This window comes from Canis lupus, chromosome 11, assembly GCF_011100685.1.
Source record: "Canis lupus familiaris isolate Mischka breed German Shepherd chromosome 11, alternate assembly UU_Cfam_GSD_1.0, whole genome shotgun sequence".
Lineage (NCBI taxonomy): Eukaryota > Metazoa > Chordata > Mammalia > Carnivora > Canidae > Canis > Canis lupus.
In genome coordinates, this window is record NC_049232.1 from 3,530,383 (window position 1) to 3,554,797 (window position 24,415).

General features: G+C 53.6%; 1 protein-coding gene across 1 annotated transcript in view; it reads left to right on the top strand.

Annotated features, from left to right (window-relative positions):
- COL23A1 (collagen type XXIII alpha 1 chain) overlaps window positions 1-24,415 on the top strand; it is a 322,060-nt gene that overhangs the window by 265,968 nt on the left and 31,677 nt on the right. The window contains exons 4-5 of the mRNA XM_038551808.1: window positions 8,442-8,449; window positions 9,927-9,953. Of these exons, the coding sequence (XP_038407736.1) occupies window positions 8,442-8,449; window positions 9,927-9,953 (35 nt within the window). The remainder of the gene's footprint in view (window positions 1-8,441; window positions 8,450-9,926; window positions 9,954-24,415) is intronic.

Consider the following 24,415-nt stretch of genomic DNA (forward strand, 5'->3'; position numbering starts at 1 on the left):
CCAGCTCAGGGCATGATCCCAGGGTTCTGGGATTGAGTCCTGTATCGGGCTCCCCAAAAAGTCAGCCAAAGCAAGGAGCCTGCTTCTCCCTCTGCTTATGTCTGTGTGTGTGTCTCTCTCTGTGTCCCACATGAATAAGTAAATAAAATCTGTAAAAAATAATAATAATTAAAGATCATGATAAGTAGTTGGAAGGTAAATAGCAGGGAGGGCAGAGGAGGAAAAGCCGCAGCCTGCCGACCACGGGGACAGGGTGGATGTGAATGTTCTGAGGCCAAGGGCACCCACAGGCCACACCAGAGAGCTATGCGAGGGAATTTGGGTGTTACTCCGCATGCCATGGGAAGCCCCGGGAAGGGCTGGGCATTTTCAAGAGGCCTCACTGGTTGGTGGGTTGGGGTGCCCAGAGGTAGTCAGTTAGGAGACTGTGAAGCAGTGGTGGCTTGGTGGTCTGGTGCCAGCAGGGCCTGAGAGAAGTGGTGGCTGGTGTGCTCTGAAGACTCTCAGACGGGCTAGATATGAGCTGTCCCACCAGCAATGGGATCACTCTCCAGCTCTGGCCACCCCTCTGGAGACATGGATCTGGGGCCCCAGGAGACTGCCTCCAGCCTGGGCTGCCCTCTCCCCAGCTTGGTGACCTCAGAGGTGCCACAGGCCCTCCCAGGCACTGCAGGGAAGCCCAGTCAACATCAGAGTTCTTGCTGCCAGAGTGGATCCTCTCCACCCTTCTTTGTGAGGCTCAGAATCAGACAGTCTGGGTTCTGCCCAGATCAGAGCAGGATGTGACTCTGGGCACCGTGGTCTCATCTATAACCTGTGCCCGGTGAAGAGGTGAGGACGCAGCAGGGATTAAATGAGATGTTTGGGAAAAACCTTGCAGTTCCCAGCGTGCACAAGGATGAGTGAGTGATGGCTACTCTTACAGCTCCTGCTCCCACCAGGTCCCTGGGCTGCCTACTCAGGGCCTCAGGCATTCACAATGATAATCCCAGTCTGAGCTTTCTTTTTTCTTCTTCTTCTTCTTTAAAGATTTATTTATTTATTTGAGAGGAAGAGAGAGAGATTGAGCATAAGCAGGAGGGGCAGAGGGAGACAACCTCAAGCAGACTCTACACTGAGCACAGAGCCCGACATGGGGCTCGGTCTCCCGACCCTGAGATCAGAATCTGAGCTGAAACCAAGAGTTGGATGCTCAGCTGACTGAGCATCCCACCCCCCTCTGCACCCCCCAGTCTGAGCTTCCTTGGAGGGAATTTAGAGAGATGTGTGAGAAAAGTCAGACAAAGCTAGAGGACCAGACAAAAACACAGACCTCACTACAGCCAATTTTTCATTAAAGCTTATTGCCGGGATCCCTGGGTGGCACAGCGGTTTGGCGCCTGCCTTTGGCCCAGGGCGCGATCCTGGAGACCCGGGATCGAATCCCACGTCGGGCTCCCGGTGCATGGAGCCTGCTTCTCCCTCTGCCTATGTCTCTGTCTCTCTTTCTCTCTCTGTGACTATCATAAATAAATAAAAAAACTTAAAAAAAAATAAATAAATAAAGCTTATTGCCTTTTCGGACTTGTGTCAGAAGCCACATGCGTGTATCCAGTGACATCAAAAAACCCAGTGGTGAAAAGTCAGTCTCTTCCCACAACATCGGTTCTCCCACCGTTCGGTTCCCCTCCTCAGAGGCAATCTGATGACCACTTTCTGTGTCCACACCCAGAGATGTACCAGGATTATCCAAACAAAAGCCTATCAGGTTTTTTTTCCTTAACTAAAATGGACAAATAAAGAGTAATAGACTGTTCCATACCTTTTAAAAATGTAGCAATATGCCTTGGAGCTTGTTCTGCATTAGAGCTTATAGAATCACCTTAGTTTTTTTCCCAACTGCATGCTATTCCATCTAAAGTTGAAACATATCATCCTTTTTTTTTTTTAAGATTTTATTTATTTATTCATGAGAGACGCAGAGACACAGGCAGAGGGAAAAGCAGGCTCCCTACAGGGATCCCAACGTGGGACTCAATCCAGGACCCCAGGATCACGCCCTGAGCCGAAGGCAGGCAGGCACTCAACCACTGAGCCACCCAGGCATCCCCGTACCATCCTTTCTTTTACACAGTTCCATTGCCCTGTTTCTAATTTTTGGCCATCACAAATATTTCTGCTATGAATATTTTTTATGTACCTGTCCTTTTATGTTTATGCTAACACATCTACAGAATACATTTCTAGGAGGATCATTGTTGTGACAATCGGCACATACATATCAAGCCCTACTTAATGTGGCCAAATGGGTATCTGCTGTGATGATCGTTTTAACGGTCATTCCTTGTACTGTAAATGAAGAATCGCTTCTGTTTCATATACTTAGAGATTACTTATATTTTCTGCAAACTCTCCGTGTCTTTTGACTATTTCTTCTCTTACGTTGTTGATGTGTTTAGGGCTGATTTGTGGGAGCATTTTTACATTAAGGTGTATCTGCCTCTGTGACGTGAGTCAGAAATATTTTTCCCACTTGTGCTTTTGACTTTGCTTATGGTGCTTTGTAGGCATTTTGGGTTTTATCTGGTTGAATCAGACTTTAACTTTATGGCTTCTGGATTATGAACTGTCATTGGAAAAGGCTTCCCATCTGCACAGTTAGAAAGGACCTTTCCTCTGGGATTTTTTTTAATTGAAATGGGGGCGCCTGAATGGCTTAGTGACTGAGCACCTGCCTTTGGCTCAGGTCGTGATCCTGGGGTCCTGGGATAGAGTCCCCCATTGGGCTCCCCGCAGGGAGCCTGCTTCTCCCTTTGCCTGTGTCTCTGCCTGTCTCTGTGTCTCTCATGAATAAATAAATAAAATCTTTAAAGTATAATCGACACACTGTTACATTAGTTTCAGGTGTACAACACAGTGATTCAACTTCTCTATAGGCTGTGCTGTGCTCTGTCACCATACATTATTACAATACCATTGACTCTATTCCCTATGCTGTGCTTTTCACACCCGTGACTTATTCATTCCATAACAGGAAGCCTGGATCTCCCCCTCCCCTTCACCCATTTTGCTCATCCTCCCCCTTCCCTCTGGCCACCACCAGTTTGTTCTCTGAATTTATGGGTCTGTTTTCCTCTAGGATTTTCATGATTTTTTGTAAAACATGTAAGTCTTTGATCCTTCTGGAATTTATCCTGGCTCATGCTCAAACGCGGATCCAACTTCACTTTGTCCCCATAGCTACCAGTCTGCCCAGGACCCTCTAGTAACACCGCCTCTCTTCCCACAAGCGGTTTGAGGGGCTCAGGTGAAGAGTCAGGGACAGATGACAGCATGGAAGTGGTATAGGATTGGGGGCCTTTGTCCTAAGAACAATGGGAAAATGAGGGGATGGGGGTATCATGATCAGATCTGCATCTTGAAAACACAGACCCTGGCCACCAGAGGAGAGATTGGAGGAGTGTTAAGTCAGCCCTGGCCCTGGAACATCCCCCTCATTGCTCATGGGTTTGAGCTCCTGGGTCTGCGGCCCTTCTACCAACACTCTTTCTGGGTCGATTGCTGGGGATCTTTTTTTTTTTTTTAGGATTTTATTTATTTATTCATGAGAGACACAGAGAGAGAGAGAGAGAGAGGCAGAGACATACATAGAGGGAGAAGCAGGCTCCATGCAGGGAGCCTGACATGGGACTCGATCCCGGGTCTCCAGGATCATGCCCTGAGCCAAAGGCAGATGCTCAACCACTGAGCCACCCAGGCATCCCCATCCCTGGGGATCTTGATGTGCACACAGAAGCCCCTCACCCGGGATCCCTGGGTGGCGCAGCGGTTTGGCACCTGCCTTTGGCCCAGGGCGCGATCCTGGAGACCCGGGATCGAATCCCACGTCGGGCTCTCGGTGCATGGAGCCTGCTTCTCCCTCTGCCTGTGTCTCTGCCTCTCTCTCTCTCTTTCTCTCTTTGTGTGACTATCATAAATAAATAAATAAATAAATAAATAAATAAATAAGAAGCCCCTCACCCACCCAGGCCTCCTCGAGTGAGCTGGGCCTCCAGCTGACCTCCCCTCCATGGTATTAATTGATGCCTCATCATCACCAGTAAATGCAGCATCCATGGCACCCCAATTCATACAGTTCACCCCAGCCCACCGCCTCCTTCTCTGACCCTTATGTTCCTTCCATCTCATCCATCTTTCAACCCACAGATCCCACCACCTCGCCCCAAAGCACCTGCTCTGTGTCTTTGCTCACCTTTGCAGCTAAACTGCTTGAAAGCTCTCACTGCCCATATTCCTCTTCTCCCTTCTCCCGGAAACCATCTCTAACTAGATTCGCACACCAATCACTGCCCCTGCCCATACCCCTGCGTGGCTAGAGCCAGTGGACTGGTCTTTTTATTTTTTAAGATTTTATTTATTCATTTGAGAGAGAGAGAGAGAGAGAGAGAGAGAGAGCATGAGCAGGAGGTAGGGCACAGGGAGAAGCAGACTCCCTGTGAGCAGGGAGCCCACCTCAAGGCTCCATCCCAGGACCCATGAGATCATGACCTGAGCCGAAGGCAGATGCTTAACCAACTGGGCCACCCAGGTGCCCCCGGTGGCTGGTCTTGGTCTTTATTTTACCCAGCTGTCCACTGAGGGGCACAGGCAACCACCCCCTCCTCCTCGATGCACTTTCTCCACTCAGCTTCCTCCTCTCCTTACCAACCCCTAACAGTTGGAACACCCCCCGAGTGCTGTGTGTGCAAGGCTGAGCTCCTGGTCCTTCCAGCCAAACCTGCCTGACCCATGGTCTCCCCATGTCTGTTGATGGCAACTCCATCCCTGCAGTTGTTCAAGCTAGAATTGTGACATCATTCTTGACTCCTCTCTCTCAGGCTCCAGAGTCTGGAGACATCCTCTTGGCTCTACCTTCAGATTCCATCCAGAGCCCTGCCACTTGCACCCCCTACACTGCCACCATCAGCCACCATCATTCCTTTCTGGCGTCACTGCAAGATTGTACCCTTGCCACCCCCACAGGGTGTGAGCCTTTTCATGTGTCAGCCAGATCTTGTCCTATGCCTGTGCTAAACCCTGCAGGGGCTCCCATCTCAGAGAGAAGATAAAGTCCTAGGAGTGAATCTGCCCCCACCTGCCTGAAGCCACCTCTCACTCTGCTGTGGCCTCAGTGGCCTCCTGGCTGTTCCTTAAACGCACCAGGCACTGTCCTGCCCCCCAAGAGTACAGGTCTTTGCACTGGGGGTTCCCTCTGGCAGGTACAGATTTTCCCTGGAATCTGCAGGCCCTGTCTTTTATGTCCTTCGAGCTTTTGTTTAAATGTCACCTAGGGAAGACCTCTACCCCAGCCACCCTATAGAACATGCCCATCTGTCACCCGGTGTTCATCTGTGCCCCGGTACTAACAGTTCCCCCTTCCTCTGCCTCACTGCCTCTCTCTCTCTCTCTTTTTTTTTTTTAAGGTTTACTTACTTATTCATGAGAGACACAGAGAAAGAGAAAGGCAGAGACATAGGCAGAGGGAGAAGCAGGCTCCCCGCGGGGAGCACGGTGTGAGACTCGATCCCAGATCCTGGGATCACTCCCTGAGCTGAAGGCAGAAGCTCAACCGCTGAGCCACCCAGGCGTCCCACTGCCTCTCTTTCTGTTGCACTTGTCATCTCGTAGGTGATGTACTGGTTCGTTATGCTTATGGTATCTTGGCTACCTCCCTCACTTGAAGGTAAACCGCCTCAGGACAGGGATCTTTGTCATTGTCACTGCTGTATCCTGTGTCCCCAGAACAGCACTCAGTGAATGGTTGTGGAATGGATGTGCCAATAGCTTGGGGAGGGAGAGCGTGTCAAGGGGAACCTCTCACTGGGAGGGAGGGAATGTCCCCCAGAGGCTAGGAACCAGGAGAGGAGCATGTCTGTGGGCAGAAGACCATGAGCGTGTCTGTGTACCTTAGTCTGAGGAGTCTTCAGGACTGTTCAAAGGGATATGGCAAGCAGACAGTTCGAGAGAAGGAGTCTGCGCTTCTGAGGCACAGCTGGGGCTGAAGTCACCCACTTGGGACACTTGTGCCTGGTGTAGTCATAAGCGTGATGAGATCCCTGGGGAAGACAGGAGAGAGGGGCTAGATGAGTCTGCCAGAGAACTGAAGAGAAGAAAGCCTTTGCTGTGAGCTCTGAGGAGCCTCTACGTGAGGCTGGGAGAGATTGAGTTAGCCAGGGAAGCTAGACAAACGGGACCTTTTGGAAGCCGAAGGGAGAGAGCGCCTCCAGAAGGAGGGAACACACAGCAGTGTGGGATGAGGAGGAGAAATCCTTGGTGGGCTTACTGATGTGGAGGCAGGTGTGCGGGACTCCATGAGAACCGTTCTGGTGGTTATAGGGATGAAATCCATATCAGAGGGTCACAGGGTGTGTGGAAGGCGTGGAATTAAAGGTGCTGACAGGGGACCCCTCCTCCCAGCAGTGAGGGAGAGGAGATCCAGGGCCAGAGCATAGGAGGGTATGTGAGCAAAGGATGTGCCTTTGTTGAAGAAACTGGAGCCCATCCAGAGCTGCTGGGAAGCATCTGCTGGAGAAAGTGGGTTTGATGCGACAGGCAGGGAGGCACGGTGGGTTCAGGGCCCCTGGCAGGTGGGGTGGGTCAGTTCCTCTGCCTTAACCTGAGGAGACAGGCAGGAGGCCGGGCCCAGACGCAGGTACAGGCAGGTGTGTGCATGCGGCATCAGAAAGATGATGGTCCATCCATCCACTGGCTTTTCTTTTCCTAGGAAAACAAGGCATGAGGTGCCTGGCCGAAGGTGAGAAGTCAGTGGTACAGATGTCCAAGTGGCCAATGCCCTGTCCCACCCTAGTCTAGACTCAGGGGATACACAGCCCTCCATGTCACCATTCTTGGGTGTTAGCACCACCGTATATCACTGTTTCAAGCCAAAAGTCTTTGTCTTGTGTCTCCTTTTTCTGTGCCCAATACACCCCTCCACCCCCACCCCTGACCATCAGATCGATGAGCAAGCCCTGATGGTCCTCACTACCAAGTGTCTCCTGACTCACTTCTCTCCACTGTCAGCATGTGAGTCTTGGCCACCATCAGCTACAGGGACAGCTGACAGGCATCCCCCGCACCCACTCTCGCCCCCTCCCATCACTCCTCCATGCAGGATTCTTCAAATCTTGCACCATGGCGTGGAAACAGGGCCCTGAACTCTAGCTGGCTCTCTCCCCAGGCCCTCTGTCCCGTGGGTCTGAGCCACTCTGAAGTCCAACAATCCCAGTGTCCCAGTGCATTTGGAGCAGCATCACCATCTCCACCACGTGGCTCCTACCCTCTTCCTCTCTGAGATAATCATCTCTCACCTTCAGGACCCAGCCTGGCAGGGGCACCTCAGTATGTGCAAGGAGCTTGTTGCGCTTCTCCTTGTGTCATTGTTTTCTTAAGCATCTATCCTTCCAAGAAAAATTCTGTGAGTCCGAGATGCTGCCTCTCACACCCACTGGTGGGCCCCTCGGCTCATAGGTGGTGATCCATAAATACGTGTGGGCCTGCGGACTGCCAGAGCCATCTCCCTGTGCCGGCATCTCTATCCAGAGTGAGGCCCACGGTCTGCATGGAGCAGAGTGGTTCGCTAGATGAGCAGTGATTGGCTTTAGTGGAAAGTGGGTGGGATTCAAGAAGTGTGAGAGCTCTTTTCCACCCCTAACCACCTAGCTGGCCTTGGACAAGTCACTGCTTTCTCCTGGGCGTCTGTGTTGCTGTCTGTCAAGTAGCATGTTTCTCACACCTCCCAGAGATGGCTGAGAAGGTCAAATGTGTGCTTTGTACACTGTAAAGTGAAGAAGACAGCTGTGAGTTTCAGAAATGTTCTCCGAGAGTCCTCATCTGCGGGGGGGACAGGTCCCGGCCCTCCCCGGAGCAACCACCTGTACTTCTGGCCTCAGCCCCTTCTGCGTCCCCATGCACACCCCGTCTCAGCACCACTAACCCCAGGCTGAGCCATGGGCACCCCCTGTGGTGTCAGCCCAGCCACACACATACCTGCACCCTTAGGAGTGCTCTTCCCTCTGCCCCAAATGTTTTCTCCCCCAAGGCTTTCCCCTTCAGTAGAAATGAACTGACCTCTAGGTGAGCACCAAAATTTGTCCTTCAAGCAGGAACCGGTCTGATTTGTGCCTGGCTTACCAAAACTAGACCCAGGCGGGCCCCAAGCAGGGATCAACAGCAGCCTTTCGAAATGAAGGCACAAACCAATACATGGTGGGATTGTCCACTCCCATGCCCACATGGTCACTCCTGCCCCTGCAAGGGCAAAAGCACCCCCCTGCCCTGCTGCTTGGCTTTGGGGCCGGGGAGAGCATCAGAGGCTTGCAAGGAGGGGTGGCCAGTAGCTGTGTGAGGAAGGGGCTGGCCTGGGCATGGGGACCCTCTCTCCCTTTGATACTGACTGTGGCTTCTCTGCTTGTGTTTTGCAGGTCCTCCTGTAAGTGTCCTGGATTATGCTCTCTGCTCCTGAAAGATAAGACTTTTCGTTCTCTTCTGTAGCTATTTCATGAAAATAACTTTTAGTTAGAGAGGTGTGTTGTGTCCTTAAAAAAAAAAAAAAAAAAAAGCAAATAATTCATCCTGGACAGGGGCCATGCATTTTTTTTTTTAATTTGTAGATGAAGGGATCACAGAACTCTAGGGGCTTGACTTGCCCCATAAGGGCAAGTCATTCTGTGCGTTCCGTGACCATTTCCCTTGCAAGAGAGCGGGCGTGGGCCTGGCCGTTCCTGGCCCGCTCTCTGGCTCAGCTTCTTGCGCAGAGATGCCAGCACCACTCTGCGGGGCTTTCTGAGTGTTGACACTCATTTCTGTTGAAATGTCTTTGTGTCGCGTGCTTTGGCACAAAGGGCTCCGGAGTCAGGCAGCGATGCCCGCAACGATGGGGCATCCTGATTTGCCAAGAAGCGTCTGCCTCTGCGGCTGGGGCAGCCGAGCGCCCCGCAGCACCCGCCCCCGCACCCCCAGCGCGGCCCCAGGAGGGTGTGCGTCAGGGGTCGGCCGCCAGGGGGCAGTGCGGGACGCTCCCGGAGACCGCGACAGGCCGCGGGTCCTCGGTTCCTCCCGGCGCCTTTTCGGAGCCCGAGGAACCCTGACGAGTCAATTCGGGAACCGCACTGGCCGCGTGCAGGAGCCAGAGGGACCCTGCGAGGGAGCGCTTCGGGTGAACGGCTTGGCCGTGACGTGCGCGCCGGCAGGGCCCTGGGCCCGAGCAGGTCCCGGCTGCGGAGTCGTTCCTGGCCGCCCCGCACGCGAGCCCCGCGGCCCGGCGCCAGGCTGTAGGCAGCCGGCAGTGGGTGGTTTTCGTCTCGTTCCTTCCCTCCCTCCTGGGGGGGCGGGGGGGCGCTTAGCTGTTGGACTCGGAAGCGCATCGGCCGGCGCAGATTCTCGAGCTGCGGCCTGACGTGGGCGCCCAAGTGCGGGACCCCCGCCCGCCGTCAGCGTTCCGGGCCGCCCGCGGGCAGCGCGGGGGACCCCGGGAGCCTCCCAGGAGCGCCGCGCCCCGCGCCCCCCGCCCCGCCGCGCCCCGCCCCGCGCCCCGCCCCCCTCCTCCCGCTCCCGGGTGCCCCCTCCGCGGGGAGCCTCTGCGGGCGGTGGCTGTGGTCCCGCCCTTCAGGATCACACCCCCGCGGGCCTCCCCGAGCGTCCCTGCCCCAGACCGCGCGGTGTGCGCCCTGCCGGCCCCTGCAGCCGCGCCCCAAGAGGCGGGAAGTGGCTGCTCCATCCGCAGACCCGTGGGGCCCTGAGCGCGGCCACCCCCTCCCGGCCAGGACTCATTACCAAACCGGCAGCCTTGCTGCAGACCCCGCAGAGCATGAGGGGACCTGGGGAGGGGGTGCTGATTGCGACCTAAGTGTTGCCATATGGTTTTCTGCTTCAAAGTCTGATTATTAATGACGTATTAATTACCACAGGGGCAATCAGGACGAGATGGCTACCCGGTAATTTGCCATTTATTTTTTGCTTTCTGACCTTTCCTCTCAAGCTGATCTTCCTCTGAGCCTTTAACTGTCTGTGCCCCTGCCGCCCTCCTCCTCTTCTGCTCTCGGCGGCTGAGGTCTGTAGGTGGAGGGGGATCAGCAGCAGCACTGCCAGGGCTCGCCTGCCGGGAACAGTCCCCCACGGTCCTGCAGGCCAGGCAGGCTTCTTGGCATCCCCGATGCCCCCGACACTCTTGCTGCCTGGCCCGTCTGCCCTGAGCGGAGGGTGCAGCTCCTTGGCTGGAGAGCACCCTCCTCCCCACCCCACCCCCCACAGCCCGTTCACCAGGGCTGACTCCACTGCCAGCCTCTTCCCAGGGGGTAGGGGCTGCCCGTCCCACTGCGTCCTGTCAACACTCAGAAACAGGAGACTGGTTGGTTCCATTTGGGTCTTTGTGGTGTCATCACTTCTCAGATCTTTTGAATGAAACCTAAGAGTTGGCTTGTATTTGGAATCAATGTCCCCTGGCCCAGGCTGGGTGAGCACTGCAGGAAAAGCTAAATGAAATGGAGCTGTGCTGACATCCAGTCCTGCTCAGGGGTTAAGGATCACGGCCGCAGCATCCAGAAGTCCTGATGCTTCAGAGCAGGGGGCAGAGGGGTTACCTGGTGGTAACCATGGCAGGACCTGGGGTGTGGTTAGGAGACAGGGTTGTCCTATGACCTCAGGCCAGGAAGATGCCAGGAGGAAAACGGTGGATTCTGAGGCCTCACTAACGACCAGCTCTGTCCAGAGTCCGGACAGGCTGGTGATGGAGGGTGAAGGGGGGGGGGGGGGGGTCCACCAGTCCTGCAGGAGCTGCCTTCCCAAGAGGCTGCAGATTACAGCCCAGCCCTGAGTACCAGGCAGACCTGGGCCTGTAAGCCAACGCCGGGCCTCCTAGCTGGGTGCCCCAAGGAGAGTGGGTGGTCATTAGGGTAAATGGGTTTCTTCTTCCCTCTTCTCCCCATATTGGCTCCTCTGAGCAGAGTGACGTTGACTCCTTTCTCCCTGGCAGTGAGCATGAGAGAGGATGTTGGCTGATGACGGGAATCATTTTTCCCCAGTGAAAGACAGGGGTTCCAGACCAGCTACCATGTCCAGGTACAGAATTAGGAAGCCAGGGTTTGAATCCTGTTTTTATTGCTCCCTGGTTATGAAGCTGTAAGTCTGCATCTCCCTCCCTGTGAAAAGGGCAGTGGGGTTCAGGTGAAGTAAGGTCATGCCTGGAGCATCCAAACACCAAAGATCACAGTGGACAGGTGACTGGGGCTGTTACCCAGCTGTCAGGCCATGAAGCATGAGAGGGGCTTTATGCCCAGCTTGGGCCCAAGACGGGGCTCTGAGCATTGGGGGAAGGGAGGCTGGGGGGTATGAATGTGCATGCAGTGTGTCCCTCTCGTAGGGAATTGGGAGCTTTCTGGGAAGGAAGTGGATCAGGGCCCAGCAAGCCTTCCCCACTGCCTGGCCGGCCCTGGCAACGGGTGAGGGGACCCTGTCAAAGTCTCTGGCAACACACCCACGAGTGCACAGGCCGGGGCACCCTGGCTTGCATGCACACTGCTCTTTCCACATGGATATGGGCATCTTCCCCTGCTGGGCTGGCCCTGCCCCCTGGCTGGATCCAAAGCATCCATGCCTTGAGCACCAGGACCTGGCCCAGTTCCAGCTGTGTGCCCCCAGCACCCCTGTTTCTCTCTCAGCAGTACCACTCCACGGCAGTCCTTTCCATGAGGCCCTCAGGGTGGGAGTGAGACCCTGAGTTTTCCTGCAGGAGGGAAAGCAGGCTCATGCGGGCAGGAGGTAGGTGGGAGAACCTTCCGTGGGCTCACAGGGCCCACGTGCTTTGAGCTGAAACTACCATCCCTTGGCCTGGGGAGGGCCTGGCTCCCAGCCTGAGGTGTGGTACAGATGGCTCCACCATGGTCATCCCAGAGGTGGGGGTAATGGCCACAGCTACAGGGGCCCAGGCCTCCTAAGAGGCATCTCGTGTACCGAGTATCCTCGGGCTTGGAGTGGTTCAGACCCCATTCAGGATCCTGGCTCAGCTCTGTGGCCTCGGGCAGGGCATTCGGGTTTTTGGAGCCTGGGGTCACACACACAGAGTTGGAAGATTAAAATAGGGTAACATGCGCAGGATCCAAGTGCAGCATGGCATGCGGCAGCCCCTTGATGGCACCTCTCTTTCCTCACCAAGGAAAGCCGCAAGAGAAAGAAAGACAGGTTTAGGAAATCACTCTTTTTTTTAAATTTTTGTTTATTTACTTTAAGATTTCATTTATTTATTCATGAGACACACAGAGAGACAGGCAGAGACATAGGCAGAGGGAGAAGCAGAATCCCTGTGGGAATCCGGATGCGGTACTCAATCCTAGGACCCCGCGATCACACCCTGAGCCAAAGGCAGAGGCTCAACCACTGAGCCCCCCAGGCATCCCAATTTTATCTATTTATTTGAGAGAGAGAGAGCAAGAGCACAAGCGAGCGGAGTGGAGGGGCAGAGGGAGAGGACCCCAGGACCCTGAGATCATGACCTGAGCCAAATGCAGATGCTTAACTGAGCCACCCAGATGCCCCAGAAATCACTCTCATCCACCAACATACATTGACAGTGTTTGGAAAATAAAGTGGCTTTAAGAATGATCAGTTTTAGGAAGAGGTGTTTTTCTGAAGCTCAGGGAAACTTCAAGACCAGCCTCAGGAAGGACTTTTTTTCTTTGTTAAAAACACGTCACTTCCTAAAAGGAAGTGAGGGCAAGAAACATGTCAAGTAGAAGGGTCATGGTGGAGACTGTGCTGGCTGTGTTCTGCATTCATGCAGGCTGGCCCCTCCGCTGAGTAAGACCAGCTGAAACCAGGTTCATATGTGGACCTGAGAGCCAAGGTCCAGAGACTGGGGCGGCAGGAGCCAAGCAGGACAGTGGGGCAGGTTGTGGACTGATGAGGGCACGCGGTCATCTTGTTCATAGCCTCCTTACAAAGAGCCCAGCCTGCCCTGCTGCTGCAAGAGTTTGTGAAGAGCTCCCTGCTGATGACAACAGAAGTGTGTTTATTATAAAACCGTCCCCAAATAAAGAAAAGCACAAAAAAGGACAAAGCAATCATCCATAATCCTACCACACACAGATAAGACTTCCCAATATCTCCGTGTTTGTTCTTTCAGGACTCATTATGTGTGGGTTTGTTTTTATATTTGTTATTCTAAAAATAGAATTACTGGACATACTCCTTTGTAGCCTTTTTCTTTCTTTTCCTTTAATATAGCATGAGGGACGCCTGGGTGGCTCAGTGGTTGAGCATCTGCCTTTGGCTCAGGGCATGATCCCGGGGTCCTGGGATCGAGTCCCACATCGGGCTCCCCGCTTGGAGCCTCTTTCTCCCTCTGCCTCTCTCTGTGTGTCTCTCATGAATAAATAAATAAAATCTTTAAAATAATAATAATATAGCATGAAATGTTTGCACATCCTTAAGAATTTTTCTGGAAGGCAGTTGCTCCATAGTATTTTACCGTCTGTATAATTTGACCAATGTCCAAGTTAGAGTGTTTATATTGACAATCTTTTAGCCCTATGGTCACCATCCCAGGAATAAATGTAGGTGTATTTCCATGGCTATCTCCTTAAAATCAATGTCTAGAAGCTGAATTGCTGGACAAAAGGGTTTGCACATGTTGAAGGCTTTTGATGTGTGTTGCCAAATTGCCCTCCTGGAAGCTCTTCTAATTTACATTCCCACCAACAGCATACAAATGTCGCATATTTCCCCAAAACCCTGGCCAACTACGGTATTATCATGCTTTTAAATCTATGCCAGTATGATAAGTTAAAAAAAATGTGAGTGTATGTATCTTGTTTTAATTTAAAGTCTATTTTAAAGAGAAATACTGTCTTTGAGATTAAAATTAGTTTTAATAAAGTTTGTGCAGACCTAATTGCCACCTGGTGGTAGAGCATAGAATTGCAGGTATAGTTTAAAGAGGAAATCAAAAAAAAATCAAAAAAAAAAAAGAGGAAATCACTTTTTTTTTTAAGATTTTATTTATTCATGAGATACAGAGAGAGAGAGAGAGAGAAAGACAGAGACACAGGCAGAGGAAGAAGCAGGATCCACGTGAGGAGCCGGACATGGGACTCAATCCCGGATCTCCAGGATCAGGCCCTGGGCGGAAAGCAGTGCTAAACCACTGAGCCACCCGGGCTGCCCGAGGAAATCATTTTTTAATTTAATTTTATTTTATCTTAAGATTTCATTTATTTGTGAGAGATACAGAGAGAGAGAGAGAGAGAGAGAGAGAAAGAGAGAGACAGAGACATAGGCAGAGGGAGAAGCAGGCTCCATGCAGGAAGCCCGATATGGAAATGGATCTGGATCCTGGAACCCTGGGATCACACCCTGGGCCAAAGGCAGATGCTCAACCACTGAGCCACCCAGGTGTCCCACCACTTTTTAAAAGAGCTTCCAGGGTATCCCTAGGTGGCTCAGCTTCCAGGGAATCCCTGGGTTGCACCCACCTTCAGCCCAGGACATGATCCTGGAGTCCCGGGATTGAGTCCCACGTCCCGCTCCCCACATGGAGCCTGCTTCTCCCTCTGCCTGGTGTCTCTGCCTCTCTCTGTGTGTCTCTCATGAATAAATAAATAAAATCTTAAAAAAAAAAAAAAAAAAGAGCTTCCAGATCCCATTCTGTCCAGGAATTGGAATTAGCAACCTTGGAGTAATTCTGAGCTCCGAATATTGTAGGTCAAGTGTTGGACCCACAGAGGAGCTCTAGGCACTGGGCTCTTCTTGCATTTTGGGGGTGGGGGGATCAGCATTTATGTAGATAAAGTGATTTTTGCCATTTCATACACAGGAGGCTTGGCTCTGTTCAATGAATTTGGAAGGTCATGCCCTGTGCTGGGTATTGCATTGACACAAAGATGAATCAGACCAGTCACAGTCTTTGGGGAGCTGTGGGGGTGGGGAGCCAATCAATGACTCTATGCCAGATGCTTTCCCAGATCTTTGGACCAGCACTGAATAAGAGAAACAAGGAGAGGGTGTGCCTGGGTGGCTCAGTGGCTCAGTCGGTTAAGCGGCTGCCTTGGGCTCAGGTCATGAGCTTGAGCCCCATGTTGGCTCCCTGCTCAGCAGAAAATCTGCTTCTCCCTCTCCCTCTGTGCTTTCTCTCTCTCTTGCTCTCTCTCAAATAAATAAACAACCTTTTAAAAAGAGAGAGAGAGGGCAGCCCGGGTGGCTCAGGGGTTTAGCGCTGCCTTCAGCCCAGGGCGTGATCCTGGAGACCCGGGATCAAGTCCCGTGTAGGGGTCCCTGCATGGAGCCTGCTTCTCCCTCTGCCTGTGTCTCTGCCTCTCTCTCTGTGTCTCTCATGAATAAATAAATAAAATATTTTTTAAAAATTAAAAGAGAGAGAGAGAAGGGGAAAGAAACAATAAACAAGGAAACCAATAAACTAGCGGTGAAATGTGCTAGCAAGAGAATAAAGTAGGGATGTATCGAGAGTGCCAGCTGGGCGCATGGGTGGGCATAACTAGGATGAAATCATTGCAAGGCTCTTGGGGGTGATGAGCTTTTAATGGTAAAAACGATGCACAGACCTGTAGGGGAAGTGTTCCTGAGGGAAAAAAAGCAAGTGCATGAGGTCATGAGGTAGGGAAGATCTTCACATGTCCAGAGTACACGCGAGGCCAGCGGGGCAGGAGTGAGCGAGCAGATGAGGGGGGTGTGGTGGAAGGGTAAGCCGGAGAGAGCTCCAGGGCTGCGCAGAGAAGTTCGTCTGCTGTAGGCTAACAGGCTGACCAAGGCTGGTGGCCAAGGAAACTTGGCTTTGTGTTTACAGAAACCACAAACTGCCTTGCCAGGGGCTCGGAGATTCCCCTCCTTTCTGAGGGAAGACAGAACAGTCTCGTCTCCTCCCCTCCCCCCAAGCCCTTCCAGCATGCCAGGGAAGCAAGTGCACTTGAGTGCTTGCTCTCACCCTGGGAGGTCCATGGGCTCCTCCCTACTTGACAGATGAGGAGGCTGAGCTCCCCGCTAATAGCACTTGGCAGAGACACAAGGCCCACCCGCAGGACAAAGCCCAGATTGGCGCATAGGCTGGGGACACCTCGGGCACAATAGCCACCCCATCAGGAAGCAGGCTGGAGTAGCAGGTGGGAGCTCAGGACCCTCTGTGCAGTGGCAGGAGGTTCTTTCTCCTCTTAGCACCCAGGGAAAATGATATTGGGAGTCCGTATTCTGTTCCTCATCCTTACCCCTTGCTCTTACCTGGGCCTGGAGCTCACCCCCAGGCCACCTCCGCTATCACATGGCCCAGACCCTTTCTTGCTCTCCGTCAAAACCAAAATGGAAAATCAAGTCTAACTTAAAGAAAGAAGTCTGTTTCTCCATTCCACCTTCTTTGCTATTCCTCACTCATGTTTGTATTATAGCCGCTATTAGAAATTAGGAAGAGAGGCATCCCCCTTGAGATGAAGTGTCCAATTCTGTTTCCCTGGCCAGCGTCCTGTCCCTGTCAAGAAGCCACTGAATGGAGCAGGGCCCAGCTGGGGGACCTGCCTTGGCAATCACTTAGGCCTTCTTGGTCTCTGTATCCATGTTGGCCAAAGGCGAGGCTTGGCCCCAGTGGAAAACGTCTGGAATCAGATCCGAGTGGCACTTCACAGTTTATAAGCACATCCCAACCCCATACATTATGATCTGTGCCCATTTTATGTATTAAAAAGCTGAAGCTTATAGGGGCGTGCTGCTCTTCCAGATGTCAAGGTGGGCAAGGACTCAGGGCCTGGCTTTCCTTCTGAAAACTCCCCAAAACCCAGACCGTGAGAGCCTCCCATACAGAGACCTTTCCAGTGCTGCCAGTGGGGCTGTAATACATCCAGATGGCCTTGGATCAAGTGGCTAACTCTGCCTGGGACCAGGGGACGCCTCACAGAAAAAGGACATTTAAGGTGTGTCTTGAGGGATGAGCAAGAGTTGGAAAAGGATTACACCTCAGGGGATACAATGTGGTCCCCTGTCCCTGGGGAACAGTGACTCTGCAGGCCCACAGAGAAAGGAGGGTGGTAAAGCTGAGTGCAGGGCGCCCCCCCCCCCCCACCCAGCCACAGAGCTTGGAGGTCACAGAAGCCCCTGAGTGACGTGGACAGGTGTGTACACTGCAGAGACCTCCCTGGCAAGGAAGGGGGCCCAAGGAGGAGGTGGGGGCAATAATTTGCAGAGGAAGCCTGAGTCAAGACTGCCCCAGGGAGAACAGAGTGAAAGGAGACAGATGGCAGAAATGAGAGCTGGCAGAGATTGCAGGCCAGGTGACAGGGGAGGGGCGGGAACCAGAGATCCTGGGCTGGGCAGTGCCCTGCCCCCTGAGCACCACCCTGCACCCAGCAGGAGAAATGAATGGGGCAGAGGGTGGCCAGGAGCTCCACTGTGTCTGTCTCCAGAATCAGCAATGGGTGCACTGCCAGCCTTGGTCCCAGGGAGAGCCGAGCTTTGAGCTGAACTGTACTAGGCAAGACAGGGTCTCAGCCTGGGACCAATTTTGAAATGAAACACTCAGTTGGACCGTTTGGAATTAATCAAGTGAGCAAAAGAGGACCACAGAGCACCACACATTCATATGCTTTCTTGCACTCTCAAAGTTCAAAAACAGCTTTGATTGTAAAAATGTAATTAGTTAAATGATTCATCTGTAATATTCCAAATTCATCTGTTTTTAGATTTCGACAACTTACATCTCATTTTCATCTGGCCCCCTGCCGGGCTGCTCCCTTGCTCCCCAGATTCTGGGTGGAGTGGGATGGGATGAAAGACTTCCCGAGCCACCCGATAATGGCCCCCAGATTGGAACCTCAGGGAAACACCACCAGGCCCGAGGGAAAGGGATTTCCTCCCCAGGGTCCTGCGTCAGCCTGGGGCAGGCGCTCCTTGACTCCAGGCCCCTGGCCTCAGGCCCGTGCTGTGTCCCCAGGGTCCCTTCGATTGTCACATGTAGGGTTCCCAGATGCTTTGCTTACCCTCTGTAGCTTTTTGCATTTCCTGACAGTAGCCAAGAACCCCCAACCCCAGATTATCAGCCTCCTCCCCAAGTCCAGCTCTGGGAAAGCACTTAGCAGGACAGCCCTGTGGGGGGTCTGCAGAGGAGGTCCCCCACCCCTCCCCACCGTTTGCAGGAGTGCACGCACAGACATCTTTGCAGAGTGCAGGATTGCCGGCTGGACCTTTCCCGCTTCCCCAGGCAACAAAGCACGCCTCCCTGCATTGCATGGAAGGCCTGTTCACAGAGCTGCACCAGGTCACAGAGGCAGCCTCAGGCCCTCTAAGGAAGTAGACTTGAGAGAAAGCAGCTATTTGGGTACAAAGGTGGTCCAGCCAGCTCTTCCTGAAACCCGAGACTGGACCCATGCCTTGCCCATGCGGTGGAAAGAGAATGGGCTTTGGGGCTTCATAGACCACGTGGCCTCAGGCACATCCCTAACCTGTCTTCTGTCGTTGAGCTAACCAGGTAGGTGACCCTACAGAGCCCTGGTGTCAGGCACACAAGCTGGGTTCAGCGAGTGACAGTTCCTGCCACCATGAATGGTCATTGACCTCAGCAAGTGGAGCCTTTGAGGCTGAAGGAGCCCTTCTTGGGCCAGTGTCCCCAGCACTCAGCACCGTAGCTGCCCCCCCAACCCCACCCACCCACCCAGGGCAGGAGTCCTCAGGTGCCTGGGGCAGGCTTCAGCTGGTCAAGAGCGCCCCCTGGTGATCCCAGGTTTAGACATCAGCACTGGTGGGAAACCACATTCATAGAGACAACCACCGGCAACTGGTTCTTTCAACTGTGTGTTGTGTTCTCACTAGGTTGGTTGTGGTTGAGCGGGAGAGAGAATCAAAATTCATGGAAATTCCAAACTCACTATGCACTGTGGTCAGGGCTGAGACCACCTGCAATCCGGGCCTGGCCTGCTGGGGGTCTGGGGTGCTGCCCTGAGCAAGGAGGGTGTGAGCCGAGGGCAGGAGACAAGTAGGTGCTGACACAGGATGTTGCAGAGGTATATCCAGACAGAGAACACAGTGAACAGGCCAGGTTGGCTAGGGAAAGGGGGGGTGGGGGCAGGAGAAAGAGGAAGCCAGTGACCCTGAAGTCCCAGCATCCCTGAACCAATTAGCTGCCTCCCCAGAGGCCACAAGGTAGAGGGAATTTGCCACAGCATCCAACCTGGGAGGGACCTGACGTACACAAAAAATTTGCAAACCCATCATGCTGTCCAGGAAGTAGTGAGTTCCCCGTCACTGGAGGTGCGCAAAGGCTGCACACTCACTTACTAGGAAGGGCATCTGAGAGGCTGGCCCTAGTAGGTCATCTTCCCACAAGTGAGTTGTTTCACCAATAGGGCCTCTTTTGGGGGCCACTCAGACCCAAACCCAGTGAGACAGGATGCACAAGCCTAGCTTGGGGAGCCAGGTGTGGGGGTACTTACCAGGTGCTTGCTGAAGCGAGAGGGGATGATGAGATGGGAAGCACACAAGATTTAGGCATGAGATTCAGGCTTCTGTCCCAGGCAGACCTGACAATTCTTGGCCTTCCCAAGGAAGGCTGGGCATGTGGGGGCTGGAGGCAGGGAGGCTGGTGGAGGCTGGTACAGGAGGGAGACCAAATCCTAGGCAGGGGCAGGTGGGGGACTGGACAGGGTTCCGAAGTTTGGGAGAGCACAGGGAATGGTAGAGCCTGGGCTAAACTGGGGAACACACGCCCCACCTAAAGGGGGTGCCACAGTTCAGCCCATGCACGTTGATCATCCTCACATAGCACAGGTCACATAACACATATCACACATCCCAACAGTTCAAGAGAAGCTGGAAATCCAAATTTCACACAAAACCTTTGGATTCTTAAGGATTCCAACCAATTCACCACCATGATAATTGTGACAATTGTGTTGTCTGGAAACCAAGGAGGGCCCACCCTACAGCCCAGGGGATGGTGACTAGAGAGGCCTGGGGGTAGCCAGGACCCTGGGGGGTCTCTGTGGAGCACCTGCAGCTTCAGTGTCTGCTGCCAGCTGTCTCTGTCCCTCTGTCCCCTGGTCTCTCGGCTGCACCTTCTAGCTCTCTTAGACCATCTCCCTTTTGTGGTTCACACCACACTCAGATCATTACCATCTGGTCAGCTGCTCTGTCCTGCTAGCCCCTCACCCTAGCACAGTCTGCCACCAAAATGGGTACCCCAGCCTGTCTGCTACCTCCAGTACCTTCCACCAGGCCATCCCCACGTGCCTGAGCTAGAGAAACCAGGCCAGAGACCAGACCGCTCAGGCGCACACAGTGCACCTCACCTGCCCATCCTCCACGGTCCCACCCCAATGGGAGTCAGGCTCATGACTCCCTCTACCCCACCCAGGAACGATTTGTCCTGATACCTGACATGTAGCAGGCAAATGTGTAATTTAAGCAGGTATTTTGGGATCGGTTCAAAGGCATAGCACCCCCTCTTTCAGCCATGATGTATAATATGGACATATGTATAATTGCTTCCAGCACACACAGGATATACTGAGCATGCCCTCTCCCCAAAATAGAAGCCAGCTGGCTTCCTGGCCTCACCAGAATTGTAGAGCTGAAAGGGACCCAGGAGATTTTCTAGGCAGAGGCTGACAAGCCTAGCTGCCTCTACAGAGCCTGCACGTCACCTGGCTGGGGCAGTAGGGTGGGCGGAGCCTGTAGTCCTGTGGCAGGGCCACGCTTCAGGAGCACTTGGCACAGCAGCTTTGTCAGGCAAGCAGACCCTAGGGTGGGAGGGCACCATCTTCCAACTTTTCTAGAAAAGTACAAGTTCTCGATGTTGTTGTAGAACATCACAATTTTAAAATGTTGCAACTAATTCATTTAGTTTGGTTTGGATTTGTTTTTTTTTTGTTTTTTTTTTTAACTGTACGGACCAAACCCAATCTGGCTTCCGGCCAGCCCATCACCGTACAGAGAAGGGGGGAAGCTTGAGCAGCCCCCTTACCTCAGCAGGTTCCTTGAGCCCCACCCAGCTAAAGTCTTCACGGCTGGCTGAGTTTGGGGTGCAATTAATTGGTGGCTCTACAGAGTGCCCCAGATACCAGGTCAGAGTTCCCCAGGAGGAACCGGGTACCACCACAGGGCACGAGCTGCAGCTGGGCTGGACCTAAGGGCAAAATTCAAGTCTGGGAAATCGCTGAACCAGGACCATCTTGCTGTGGCCCATGTGTGTGAGGAGCCTGGTCTGAGAAATCAGGACCACATGGTGCTGACCTGCCCACCCACTCTAATGAGGGAGCCTTCACATAGGAATGCACACGTCCCAGGCTGGGACCCCGGGGCCTAACAGCCTTGTAATTTGATGAATTGTCAACATCTGGACCATAATTACTGGTCCCTGGACTGATAATCCTGGTAAGCCTCCTCACATCCAGGGGCCCCATCCTGGTGCAATTTGGAGGCTCCATTCCCCAACAGGAGCCGTCAGCAGGAATTATAGCCAGCCAATGAGACAGCCACCCCGCTCCAGCCAGTCTGAGCATCCAACTCCTGTCTGTATCTAAACATGGCCAGTTTATTAAGTCAGTTCAGCAGAGACTCTGGCAGATTGGGAGGCCTGAGCCCCAGCTAACAGGGAAGAAGAGAACCAATAACTCCCCCCCCCCCCGCCCCCCAGTATGGGTTAAACAGTCAGCCCAGCCCTTTTGTTTTGGAGTTTCCTCCACCCCAAGCTGATACACACTGAGCCTTCAGTGATGGACCAGCAGACTTCACCTCCCAAACTTCTTTCACTAAGAAACCTCCCCTCCTTTACCATTCCTGTTTATTTTCCCCCAAAAGATGGCTCTGGGGAACACTGCTTAGGAAATATTCAGGGCGGGTGGGGGGGAACAGACCCACGAAGGCAGAGTCCCACTGCCTGCCACTCAGAAGACCACACGAGTTCACATCCCAGCACTGCCCACTGCATCCCCGCTGCGCCTGCCCAGGGCCAATGCAGACCCCTTGCCTGTGTCAGGTGCTACAGGGTCTTGTGCCTCGGGTTGGTCTGACAGAGGAGGAGGGAGAGGAGAGAGACCTGGAATTCCTGTTAAACTTGTCCTTGGGGAGAAGAAAGACATGTGCTCCATTTTACAGGTAGGAAAACTGAGGCTCTAGATGGCTCAGGTCGCTGAGCCAGGGCAAGGAGCCAAAGCAGCACACAGGGGCTCTCTCTGCATGCCTGGCCTGCATCTCGTACGCAGCACATTGGAAGCATCCCAGAGCTCTGCTGATCTGCACGGAGTCAGGGCAAGTGGGGGCGGGGGGCGGGATATAGAGTGATTTAAAGCAGAATTGAGGCTTGTAAATAGCCGTGGGGTTTTGTGGAGGGCAGAAGGTGTTGAAAACCTCTGGTAAATTCCATGGCTTGATCAGGCAGGAGAGGGAGCTGGTGGGAAGAGTTCCTGTGGGCACAGTGGTGTGGCATCTGACCCTCGGGAGCACCCATCCCATGCAGACTAAGGCTCAGAGAGAGGATCTGAACCCTGGCAAGGCCAGCACTCTGCCCACATCCACGGGCTGCCCCAGGTGCCTTCCTTCCTGCTCCTCCTGTGGGAGATGCCCCTGATCCGAGCCAGGAGACCACTGCCTTGACCAGGTAGGACCCAGACACCAAGGGCGTGCCTCCGCCCAGGCTGGGGCTCTGCTAGTCCAGACTGCTCACCTTCCCAAGTGGCCCTGTTCTGCACAAAACTGGCTTGTTGTCAGCTAGGACGCTCAGCGTGGACCCTGCCCTGCCTTGGTTGAGGCTTACCGGGCCCTCCACCCCATGGTTGTCCTTGGCTCCCTTCAAACCAATCCCAGGCCCCTCCCTGGGGTGTCTTCCTCCTCTCAGAGCACCCAGAGCCAGGCTTGGGCTTCCCTCCAGCCTGCAGAAACACCTGGTGAATAGATGGTCCACGCGGCCTCCCAGTGAGCCTGGGGATGCTGCCGTCCTGAAGGGCCACAGGCAGGACGATGGTTCAGACCCAACTTGCAGGAAGGAAACCTGTTTCATAGCGTGTAACTCAGTGTTTCTCAGACTTACTTGACGGGCGAACCCATTCTCCAAGCAAGCCCCTTAACACTCTGCAGGACAGTGTTCCAGGGGACTCCAGTTTGGGCAAGACAGTGTTAGGGTGACCAGGAGTGGGGATCTGTCCTTTCTTGGTTCACAGCCCAGGGCCCAGCCTTTCCCAGGATGAGAGGGATCAGCTCACTGCCTGAAGTCAGGCAGGTCCATCTGGCCCCAAAGCCAGGCTGTTTCCTTCCTCTGCCCCCACTGAGTTCCCTCCTTATCGCCTCCCAGTGACCACTGGTCACCCAGCAGCCTCTTTAGGGGTCAGCTCTTTCCCCACACAAAGAACTCAGGGGCCCGGGCACAAGTTTTCTTGCCTGTACGTCAACAGAGATGAGCCCAGAGCCTCCTGCCCAGACCAGGACCCCGGCTCTGGGTCAGCTTGGTCCCCAAGGCCGGCCTGGCAGTGGGGTTTCTGTGTGTGCCCCAGGGATCTGCTCAGCATCAGATTCAACGCCCAGTCTTGGTTCTTGGGGATTGAGGACGACCTCCCTTCCGCCTCCTGGCAGGTGTGTCCAAGATCACTGCTCAGGCTGCACCTTCTGCCCTTTTTTTTTTAAAGTCAATTAGCAACATAGAGTACATCGTTAGTTTCAGGTGTAGCATTCGATAATTCATCGGTTGCATTTAACACCCAGTGCTCATCACATCACCTGCCTTTATCGGAAACTACATACTTCGTTGACTTTTTTTGAGAACTCTTAAGTCCTGGGAACCAAGTGGTCTGTGATGCCAGTTAGAGGCAGGCCCTAGGAAGGAAAATTGGGGGTTTTGCCCCTCGCAGGCTCTCTCACACCCACCAGAAAGAGCCATTGGGAACACCAGGAATAATCTCAGAGTTGAAAGAGGACAGAAGCCTCCCAGGAGGCAGGAGTCCCAAGGTCACTCTCAAGAAGAGGCAACAAGAGATTCCTCCTGTGGGGTCCAAGCCAAGGGAATGTCCTGGGCTCCCTTCCCCAGCGGACTTTTCTAGAAAAGCAGGGCACCTACAGCTCTGTGTGCTTTACATCCAGCCAGCCGACATTCTAGAACCTGGCTGGGGACCCAGTGGTGGACCAATCAGGAAAGGCTGAACCAGGACCCATGCCCAGGGCCCAGTGTGGGGTAGGGGGGCTTTGGGCACCAGATCAGGTGGTCTGAACATTATCCTTCAGGAATGAGGCCACCAAGAGGGGTTCAAGCAGGAGAGCAGATTTGCATTCTAGAAAGTTCTCCAGGGCATTGCATGGGAGAGAGTGCAGGTATTAGGGAAGGGCCATAGGGATGGTGCTCAGGTCTCAGGTGTATGTCATAGGGCTTTCATGGAATGCAGTGAGGAATGCTATGATGTGCCTCATGGGGCCAGCCACCAGATTGCCC